Source organism: Camelina sativa, chromosome 8, assembly GCF_000633955.1.
Source record: "Camelina sativa cultivar DH55 chromosome 8, Cs, whole genome shotgun sequence".
Lineage (NCBI taxonomy): Eukaryota > Viridiplantae > Streptophyta > Magnoliopsida > Brassicales > Brassicaceae > Camelina > Camelina sativa.
Window position 1 is genome coordinate 4,760,482 of NC_025692.1, and position 10,562 is coordinate 4,771,043.

General features: G+C 37.5%; 2 protein-coding genes and 1 long non-coding RNA gene across 5 annotated transcripts in view; 1 reads left to right on the top strand and 2 right to left on the bottom strand.

Moving 5' to 3' along the window:
- Positions 1–8,484, bottom strand: part of LOC104706176 (ISWI chromatin-remodeling complex ATPase CHR17-like) — a 10,033-nt gene extending 1,549 nt beyond the window's left edge. The window contains exons 1-23 of the mRNA XM_010422336.2: positions 8,131–8,484; positions 7,614–7,745; positions 7,427–7,533; positions 7,197–7,309; positions 6,955–7,052; positions 6,679–6,858; positions 6,374–6,595; positions 6,032–6,166; positions 5,672–5,954; positions 4,202–4,275; positions 3,865–4,085; positions 3,697–3,784; positions 3,531–3,624; positions 2,485–2,673; positions 2,346–2,380; positions 2,161–2,237; positions 1,976–2,065; positions 1,815–1,884; positions 1,671–1,725; positions 1,470–1,528; positions 652–817; positions 342–520; positions 31–246 (exon numbers count right to left, since the gene is read on the bottom strand). Of these exons, the coding sequence (XP_010420638.1) occupies positions 31–246; positions 342–520; positions 652–817; positions 1,470–1,528; positions 1,671–1,725; positions 1,815–1,884; positions 1,976–2,065; positions 2,161–2,237; positions 2,346–2,380; positions 2,485–2,673; positions 3,531–3,624; positions 3,697–3,784; positions 3,865–4,085; positions 4,202–4,275; positions 5,672–5,954; positions 6,032–6,166; positions 6,374–6,595; positions 6,679–6,858; positions 6,955–7,052; positions 7,197–7,309; positions 7,427–7,533; positions 7,614–7,745; positions 8,131–8,343 (3,096 nt within the window). The 5' untranslated portion in view covers positions 8,344–8,484. The remainder of the gene's footprint in view (positions 1–30; positions 247–341; positions 521–651; positions 818–1,469; positions 1,529–1,670; positions 1,726–1,814; positions 1,885–1,975; positions 2,066–2,160; positions 2,238–2,345; positions 2,381–2,484; positions 2,674–3,530; positions 3,625–3,696; positions 3,785–3,864; positions 4,086–4,201; positions 4,276–5,671; positions 5,955–6,031; positions 6,167–6,373; positions 6,596–6,678; positions 6,859–6,954; positions 7,053–7,196; positions 7,310–7,426; positions 7,534–7,613; positions 7,746–8,130) is intronic.
- On the bottom strand, positions 1,016–1,310 carry LOC104706175. Its single transcript, XR_754421.2, has 3 exons — positions 1,247–1,310; positions 1,103–1,157; positions 1,016–1,027 (listed from the first exon to the last, which is right to left on the bottom strand). It is a non-coding gene; the product is annotated as an uncharacterized LOC104706175 (long non-coding RNA).
- LOC104706178 (lipase) overlaps positions 8,896–10,562 on the top strand; it is a 4,464-nt gene continuing 2,797 nt past the window's right edge. The window contains exons 1-7 of one of the 3 annotated variants that reach the window (XM_010422341.1): positions 8,896–9,160; positions 9,256–9,334; positions 9,740–9,822; positions 10,046–10,111; positions 10,209–10,256; positions 10,346–10,413; positions 10,496–10,560. In XM_010422341.1, coding sequence (XP_010420643.1) covers positions 9,259–9,334; positions 9,740–9,822; positions 10,046–10,111; positions 10,209–10,256; positions 10,346–10,413; positions 10,496–10,560 — 406 coding nt within the window. In that variant the 5' untranslated portion in view covers positions 8,896–9,160; positions 9,256–9,258. Of the gene's footprint in view, positions 9,161–9,234; positions 9,335–9,739; positions 9,823–10,045; positions 10,112–10,208; positions 10,257–10,345; positions 10,414–10,495; positions 10,561–10,562 lie in introns of those variants that run through there. The other 2 variants (XM_019228333.1, XM_019228334.1) reach the window with 2 other exon arrangements.

Here is a 10,562-nt window from a genome sequence, read left to right on the forward strand (position 1 = left end):
GTGAACTTCAGATGTTCCTTCCAGCCTTACCTTTGCAAGCTTCTTTTCTTTGCGGGCTTGCCTCTCCCTCTCATCATATTCTTGGTTCTCTTTCTCAATCAACCGGATCAGTGTGTCACATCTCCTAGCAAGTTCCTGACTTGTGCGGGATTTTACAAACCAGTCAAACCTGAACACAGGGGATGTCCGAAACGCCGCCTTCAGCTCATCCCAGTTTCCATACCCAAGTATATGGACCATGCATATCTGGTAATCACAGGTTTCTCAGGTCAAGACCATATTTAGAATGAATCAATATCAGTTAAATCCCAACCCAAAAGTTTGATAAAGAAATGTCTGACCATGAAACGGTCGCACTCTTCATTGTACAGTTTCCCTTTGTTCTGACCATACTGAATCTTCAGTTCCAGCCACGGGTTTCTGTAGCGATCCAATTTCTTCCCAATAGCTTTCATGATTTCATCTTTCCTGGAGTTTCTTGCTTCTCCCCTCTCAATATTCTTGATGATTCTATCATAATCTACAAATGTAACAACATACAACAAGATGCAAAGATCAATTGGCATTATATTGTTGTGTGGTAAAATATCCATCCAACCTTGATGTACTGCAAACATTCATAAACTTATTTAAAAATATAGAGTTACTTACCATTCAGCTCTTTATATCGTTCTTGGAAAACTTGAGCATATCGTTCAACCTCTTCCTCTGTTTTCCCTTCCATCTCAGAGGCAATGCTTTTTATGTCGTTCCGGCCATACTTCTCACATGCCCTAATGAAGGTATTGAAGTCTCTTCTGCTCCATGTTGAGAAACCCTAAAATATTATAACTCGATTCAGTTACAAAAAACCCATCAAAACAAATGTCAACCCACAGTAAGGTCAAATATTTTCGCTTACCTCTTCCAGCAATAGTTCCTTTTCTTCCACTTCTTCAGCAGTTAAGGGATCTCCAACTTCTAAGAAAATATTTGTTATTAAGTAATAGGTTCAGTAAAATAATGGAAGAAAGGAGATCTCCAACTTCTAAGAAAATATTTGTTATTAAGTAATAGGTTCAGTAAAATAATGGAAGAAAGGAGGGCACAGACTGAGAAAAACCTTCAGGTTCATCAACTTCAATTGTGTCTTTCGTCTGAGTTTTCTGATGTGTTTGCTGAAACCAAAGGGAGACAAGTTGCTTTAGAACTAATCAGAGATAAACATTGCACACATTACATAATAAGTTGATAAATTTATTCCCACCATAAGGTAACGCACTTCCTTTTCATACAGCTCGGTCAATCGCTGAATGTTAAAGAACTGGAAATCATGCCNTCCGGCCATACTTCTCACATGCCCTAATGAAGGTATTGAAGTCTCTTCTGCTCCATGTTGAGAAACCCTAAAATATTATAACTCGATTCAGTTACAAAAAACCCATCAAAACAAATGTCAACCCACAGTAAGGTCAAATATTTTCGCTTACCTCTTCCAGCAATAGTTCCTTTTCTTCCACTTCTTCAGCAGTTAAGGGATCTCCAACTTCTAAGAAAATATTTGTTATTAAGTAATAGGTTCAGTAAAATAATGGAAGAAAGGAGATCTCCAACTTCTAAGAAAATATTTGTTATTAAGTAATAGGTTCAGTAAAATAATGGAAGAAAGGAGGGCACAGACTGAGAAAAACCTTCAGGTTCATCAACTTCAATTGTGTCTTTCGTCTGAGTTTTCTGATGTGTTTGCTGAAACCAAAGGGAGACAAGTTGCTTTAGAACTAATCAGAGATAAACATTGCACACATTACATAATAAGTTGATAAATTTATTCCCACCATAAGGTAACGCACTTCCTTTTCATACAGCTCGGTCAATCGCTGAATGTTAAAGAACTGGAAATCATGCCTGCAGGATGGAAAAGAAATTAGATTGTAAGGATAAAAATACCATCAAGACAGAAGGGCTAACTGCTAGCATATATAATTGATGTACTTACAATTGGGGCATGCGTGGGATTCTAGGCTCTTTAGGTTTAGCTGGAGCACCTTGTCTCAGTGTTTGCTTGAAGTATTCAGTTTCAGAGTAGCTGAAGGATGGGTAAATAAAAGTAAATTGTTGAAGTTAGATTTTGTTTGGGAAGACAATAGACCACATAATGAGAAAAGTAGAAGGAACATTTACTTGCACTTTCTCTCTCTTTTTGGTGGATCATTCCAATTCTCACTCACAATCTTCTTAAAATCCAGCTTGTTCTCATCCTACCAAACAAAATCAGAAAAGAATTCAGCAAAAAAATATTGGAAAAGGTGAAGAGAATTACCACAGTATGCGTTAAACCCTTAAACCATTCAGTTAACTAAGAGTACCTTATTGTCATCGTCAAAATCATAAAAGTCAGCGCCTGCAACATACCAAAAAATAGATTATTCGGACATCCCATTGTAGCATTACTCATGCAACAGAGTTACCATCAAAACATGAAAAAGGGATAAACGCCGCGCTTACTGTCATCCATTTTAAACTGTATTGCATCTTCAGTGAACTTCTTCATCTTAGCATCAAGTTCAGCTGTTGCCTCTTCTCCTTTGGCAATGATTCTATCAATATCCTCATCCGTAATAGTGCTATCTTTAGAACTAAACACCATTTCAGCACCATATCTCACCATTTGAAGTAATTCATCCTTATTAACAGCTGAAAAGTAACAAAAATAAATAAATAAATAAGTGATAAAACAATGCATTTCTATAACCTCGGTACAAAAGCACTTACTTTTCTGTTCTGCCAATCGCCCTTGCTGAATAACCAGAGCATCAAGTGCCAACTTCTTGTAAGCTCTCTCGATGACTTTAGCCTCAATTGCATTCTGTATAAAACAATGCATAATTAGTTCACGTTCTCAATGTATTATACTTCATCCAAATGGGTCAAGTGTAACCTCGGTGCAGAACCGGAATACTTGAACTTCTTTTTTTTGACCAATCCTATGTGCACGATCTTGAGCTTGCAAGTCAACTTGAGGGTTCCTGCCAGAATCAAGCAAAACCATCTCATTACGCATAAAGAAAAAACTCATAAATTACAACGGACACAAAAAGAGACTTACCAGTCACTATCATAAAGAATCACAACATCTGCAGTAGCAAGATTGATACCAAGCCCTCCAGCTCTAGTGGATAACAAGAAAACAAATTTCTCACTTCCTGGCTTGTTGTAGGCTTCTATGGAAGCATCTCGATCATCACCACCAGTATTTCCATCAATACGGCAGTACTGGTAACCACGATACATTAGATAATCCTCAAGAATATCCAATAGTCTTGTCATCTGATATAGATGAGCATATTGTTAGAATAATANTCCTTTGGCAATGATTCTATCAATATCCTCATCCGTAATAGTGCTATCTTTAGAACTAAACACCATTTCAGCACCATATCTCACCATTTGAAGTAATTCATCCTTATTAACAGCTGAAAAGTAACAAAAATAAATAAATAAATAAGTGATAAAACAATGCATTTCTATAACCTCGGTACAAAAGCACTTACTTTTCTGTTCTGCCAATCGCCCTTGCTGAATAACCAGAGCATCAAGTGCCAACTTCTTGTAAGCTCTCTCGATGACTTTAGCCTCAATTGCATTCTGTATAAAAGAATGCATATTTAGTTCACGTTATCAATGTATTATACTTCATCCAAATGGGTCAAGTGTAACCTCGGTGCAGAACCGGAATACTTGAACTTCTTTTTTTTGACCAATCCTATGTGCACGATCTTGAGCTTGCAAGTCAACTTGAGGGTTCCTGCCAGAATCAAGCAAAACCATCTCATTACGCATAAAGAAGAAACTCATATATTACAACGGACACAAAAAGAGACTTACCAGTCACTATCATAAAGAATCACAACATCTGCAGTAGCAAGATTGATACCAAGCCCTCCAGCTCTAGTGGATAACAAGAAAACAAATTTCTCACTTCCTGGCTTGTTGTAGGCTTCTATGGAAGCATCTCGATCATCACCACCAGTATTTCCATCAATACGGCAGTACTGGTAACCACGATACATTAGATAATCCTCAAGAATATCCAATAGTCTTGTCATCTGATATAGATGAGCATATTGTTAGAATAATAAGCACAAGGAAATAAGACGAACAGCACTAAGAAAAAAAAAAGGAAAATATAGGAATATCATTGTTTGTTTGCGTTAATGTTTACCTGAGAAAATATCAGAACCCTTGAATCACGATCCTTCAACTTAGGCAGCAATTTATCTAAGAGAACCATCTTACCTAGGAACAAGAAAATGTAAAAGAAAATAACTAAGACAATTGGTCATTTATATCTGAAGGATCTACTTGGAATGTAAAAATTACCTGCATTTGTTACAAGGTGATCTCCTGTGGTATAGGGGGGCCCAGGCTCTGCACCTTGGAAGAGATAAGGGTGGTTGCAGCATTTGCGCAATTGCATTGCTATGTTCAACAGACGTTTACGTTCTCCACCACCATTAACCACTTCAAGATCCTTCTGCAGTAAAGCCTTGTAGTACTGTTTTTGCATTTGAGACATGCCAACTTTAAGAATTGTCTCCTTTTTTGGAGGAAGGCCTTTCTCTACATCTGATTTTAACCTTCGAAGAAGAAATGGTCGGAGAACCTAGAAAAGATGAGATAAATGATTAGCATAAGAAATTAAGAACTTAAAGGGTAACCTTATTAAATGAGAGTACATACCTTGTGAAGTTGTTGAACAACTTCTTGCTGGTCGTTTTCACCAGATATTTGAAACCATTCATCAAAAGTTTCTGCTGAACTAAATACCTCAGGGAGAAGAAAATTGAGAAGGGCCCACAATTCATGGAGATTATTCTGTATTAGAAAAATAAATGAGATAATATTAAACGGTAACAGGACCATCTCAAGCAAATCAAGTACAGAAAATAATAAGTATCTACGAAAAACACGATGTTCAAACAGACTAATGCAAGAAAAGTAGTTTCAACAAACATAGTCAGAAACAATCGACAGAAAATTTAAAGATCAATACAATTATAGATCAAAAGATTGGACAAATACCTGAAGGGGGGTTCCCGTGATAAGAAGCCGATAATTAGTGCTAAAAAGTCTCATGGTTTTTGAAAGAAGTGAATTCTCATTCTTGATTCGATGTGCTTCATCAATGATTATATAACGCCAGCTGAAACGGCGCAATGTTGTCTTCTCTTTGATAGCCATCTCAAAGCTTGTCACACAAATATCAAATTTTCCCGCAACTAGCAATTCGTCGCGAACATGTCTCTGCATTATTTAACATAGGTCTCAAAATTCTGCTAGGTACATATAGGTGCAACCATACAAATGATCCAGCTATTATGACTTACCCTTTCCTCAGGATTACCGAGGAATTTCACAGCACGCAGGACAGGACAAAATCGGCGAATTTCATTCATCCAGTTACCAAGGGTTGATTTTGGAGCAACCACCATATGAGGGCCACTAATTCCCCTGTACTCATGCAGGTAAGCTAACAAAGAAATTGTTTGAAGCGTCTTCCCCAGACCCTAGACCATGGAAAAAAATGAATGATAAAGATAAGCATGAGATTATATAGAGAGCTGAAAGACCTTATAATTATGCTTGGATAAGTAGTGGTTTACCATTTCATCTGCAAGAATCCCATTNTTACCTGCATTTGTTACAAGGTGATCTCCTGTGGTATAGGGGGGCCCAGGCTCTGCACCTTGGAAGAGATAAGGGTGGTTGCAGCATTTGCGCAATTGCATTGCTATGTTCAACAGACGTTTACGTTCTCCACCACCATTAACCACTTCAAGATCCTTCTGCAGTAAAGCCTTGTAGTACTGTTTTTGCATTTGAGACATGCCAACTTTAAGAATTGTCTCCTTTTTTGGAGGAAGGCCTTTCTCTACATCTGATTTTAACCTTCGAAGAAGAAATGGTCGGAGAACCTAGAAAAGATGAGATAAATGATTAGCATAAGAAATTAAGAACTTAAAGGGTAACCTTATTAAATGAGAGTACATACCTTGTGAAGTTGTTGAACAACTTCTTGCTGGTCGTTTTCACCAGATATTTGAAACCATTCATCAAAAGTTTCTGCTGAACTAAATACCTCAGGGAGAAGAAAATTGAGAAGGGCCCACAATTCATGGAGATTATTCTGTATTAGAAAAATAAATGAGATAATATTAAACGGTAACAGGACCATCTCAAGCAAATCAAGTACAGAAAATAATAAGTATCTACGAAAAACACGATGTTCAAACAGACTAATGCAAGAAAAGTAGTTTCAACAAACATAGTCAGAAACAATCGACAGAAAATTTAAAGATCAATACAATTATAGATCAAAAGATTGGACAAATACCTGAAGGGGGGTTCCCGTGATAAGAAGCCGATAATTAGTGCTAAAAAGTCTCATGGTTTTTGAAAGAAGTGAATTCTCATTCTTGATTCGATGTGCTTCATCAATGATTATATAACGCCAGCTGAAACGGCGCAATGTTGTCTTCTCTTTGATAGCCATCTCAAAGCTTGTCACACAAATATCAAATTTTCCCGCAACTAGCAATTCTTCGCGAATATGTCTCTGCATTATTTAACATAGGTCTCAGAATTCTGCTAGGTACATATAGGTGCAACCATACAAATGATCCAGCTATTATGACTTACCCTTTCCTCAGGATTACCGAGGAATTTCACAGCACGCAGGACAGGACAAAATCGGCGAATTTCATTCATCCAGTTACCAAGGGTTGATTTTGGAGCAACCACCATATGAGGGCCACTAATTCCCCTGTACTCATGCAGGTAAGCTAACAAAGAAATTGTTTGAAGCGTCTTCCCCAGACCCTAGACCATGGAAAAAAATGAATGATAAAGATAAGCATGAGATTATATAGAGAGCTGAAAGACCTTATAATTATGCTTGGATAAGTAGTGGTTTACCATTTCATCTGCAAGAATCCCATTTATGCCATTCTCGTACAACCGAATGAGCCAGTTTAAACCAGCTAGCTGGTAATCTCTCATCTTCCCCTGAATACCTGCAATATGAAGAGTATCAAGATCAGATCTCCAAAATTCTAGAGAATCTAAGCACTAAGCAGTACTACCTAAAAATTGTGAGGTCACAACTGAGGAATACATACGCCATTTCTAGATAAAGGGAGCAGAATAAAGATACTTACAAGCGGGCTGTGTGAGCAACCGTGTGCCTCCAGATCCACCTATACCACCCTCTTCTTCTTTTAAACACTCTTCATCTTCCTCTTCTTCAGTTAGTTTGGAAGAATGACGACCCCTGAAAATAACGTGGAACCCAATATATTAAGCATTGGGACTATATGCTCATAATATTTCATGAAACTTGAAATGAAAATCCACAAATTAGATTCAGATCAGTTGGCACTCAACACACCTTCCTTTCCCCTTCTTCTGGGACGGAGATGGGTCACTTTTAGCAAAATGTGCAAATAACTCAGTTTGCTGCAGAAGGTACTTCAATCTCCCCTTGCCTTTATTGTTCTAAATACATGGAAAGATCGAGTTATTTCAATACCTCTACAAACAAACAAACAAACAAGCTCAATTATTTACTAACTTACCATATCTGCATCAATGGAAGCATTTTGGGCATCTAAAATCTGCTGAATTTTTTGCTTCTTCATCTTCTGCATTTTTTTAAGTCTGGCCTTCTCCCGTTTGCTGATTTCAGCTTTTTCCCCATCTTCTTCGTCCTACATATAATCATCACATTATAAAAAGAGTGAACAAATATACACGCACGAGTCACATAAATGTACTATCCTAATGAGCAACCACGCAGCATTGTAACAGTCAAAGAGAATCAAAACCCTGTGACTCGAACTAATACTAGATATCCAGCGACGAAACAAACACAGGGCAATGTAAACACCATAAACTCGAACTTAATAGACACCCAGTAAGCTAAAAAATCGAATACAAGACTCCAAAAAAAAAAAAAAAACCATCCATTACACGCTCAGAGGAAACACAAAGTGAAACCCTAATCGTAGTCAGATTACATTCCAAATACAGAAGAAATCCCCGATATGCGAATGTGAAAATCCAAGATAGGGGGAAAGAGAAACGAAGACCTACCTCTTCGCCGTCATCTTCAGCAGGGACAACTTCGTCGTCAGAGGCTGGTTCTTCTCCAGGAGCAACCTCTTCCTCGTCAGAACCCGCAGAGCGAGCGACGGCCTCAAGCTCCTCATCGTCATCTTCCACATTGGGCTGATTGTTAACTTGCTCTTCCTCCTCTGAAGAGTAAGCCTCGTCTGAAGAAACCTCACGCTTCGAAGCCCTCGCCATTGTCGCCTCTCTACGAATCCTGATTTTGGTCTCTGAGATTCGAAATCGAGGGTTCCTCAATTTTATTATGCTTCGCTTAGTTAAAAAAATATATATATATAAATAAAAGTGAAATTAATAGAATCAACAGAGCCGACGTTTGAAACGACGGGAGCTTTCGATTTTAACCCGTTGCGTTGATTTTAAGTGATCAAATCTACGGCTAAGATATGCCACGCGGTCTTGACTTTAATAGTGACTCTCCCGCCACTTGAGAAACAGCGCTTCGTAAACTCCCGCCTTTGGACTTTTGGTTTACACTAACAGGCTTTTAACGGCCCATGGGCTTAGAAAAGTCAAAAAATGTGTCAACTTCTAAAACTTATCGTTCTCTCGGATAACCGCCTTATCCATTTAGCTTGGCGAATCACGTATCTGACACCTCAGCACTAGCAGCTGTGAGACACGCTACATAACTAAAAATTCCAGAAATACCCCCACACGCTTGTCTCATGTACCTTTACGTATAAAGGATGAAAGTGGAAGTTAAGAAAACAAAAACAGAATATTCGTATATTTTAATTACGGTTGTTTGTTTCTATTTCTTCTTCTGCGATTCCCAATCTTTGTACATAATATTTAAAAGTCATCGCCGTTTCATTTTCAGCCGGGGAAAATCTCCGATCATCGTCGGAAATTTCCAAAACCGTGGTGAAAGAATTTCAATTGCGTCTTTCGTTCCTTTGTTTTTTTTTTTGGGACTTTTGGCTGCTAAAATCTGTTTCGGATTTTGTCCTAATCCTCGTTAGTTTGGGTTTTGTCTCTGGTTATATATAAGGTAAATATACTTAATTATGGCTAATTAGTTTCCGAATCCTGCTTTGTGTGTGTTTTAGCTCAATTTTTTACCGTATGTGGATGTGTTTATTGCAGAACATGGGACAACAAAAGAGACGGTTGTTCTTGCTGGCAATTTTTGCTTGTCTTCTTTCCTTTTCATCTGGTAGTAGAGGTAATAATGCAACTTCTTTTATGATTCTCTGTCTGTTTCCTTTTTTTTAATTGGGATTTCAGCTTTCAGTTTTGCTGACTCTCCATTAAGATTTGATACTTCTGTGTAATGGACATAATGGTTGTGAAGATAGAAATTTTAATCTGGCTACAATACAATGTGAAGTTGTTTTTTTCTCACTTGAATAGTGATTATATTCATTAAGGGCTATTTTACATGTTCTATCATATTTCTTTTATTAGTTGAACATAATCAATCCACGATTGACTTAGTATATGATGCCTAAGGAACCATGAAGATCAAGTTTTTTATTTCAAAGCTTTATGACACCGACAATATTATGTACTTGGTAGATGACTTGTGAGGCTACAAGTGAGTTAAGACTTTCTTTCTTCAATTTTGCAGTTCTCAAGTTAAAGAGCGATGATGATGATCGACCTGTTTACAACCATACGCTTGCCATAACACTTGTTGAGTATGCTTCTGCGGTAAGTTAATGGCAGATTAGTACTATAGTAGTAAAAAAGGCATGTTACAATGTGTTTCCTTGCCAACGTAATTCCCTATAGAATGCATACCATTTATCACTTATGTTCTGCAAGATGAGAAGGATTCATATTTTCAGTTACCAATATTTGCACTACTAGATGGGATAGATTATGCTGAAAAAGTACATCAGATGGGTGAATCAAGTTTGTAATATGTATGCAGGTCTATGAGTCTGATTTGACAAAACTCTTCATGTGGACGTGTGAAAGATGCAATGGATTTACAAAGGTATAGCATATCTTGAAGCAGATCACTATTTGAACTTCGAAGCCACAATGTGTATAACAGCTCCAATTATTGAGTTCTAACTTTCTTTATGGTGCAGGGTTTCGAAGTAATAGAGATAATATTTGATGTTGAGCACTGCTTACAGGTCTGCCCTGATATCATAAGCTACAACTGGACATGATATTATTTCATTAAACAGTTATTAATATCAGTACATGTAACTTGTAACAACAGGCATATGTTGGGGTGGCTAAGAATTTGAATGCTATCATTATTGCATTTCGGGGAACTCAAGAACACAGGTTTTATTCTCGTTGTTGTAATCTAAACGCTACACCTTTACATAAATCTGCTTGATTCTTAGTCAACCCAAAACTTGTGCAGCATACAAAATTGGGTCTCAGACTTATTTTGGAAACAGCTCGATCTGAACTACCCTGATATGCCAGAT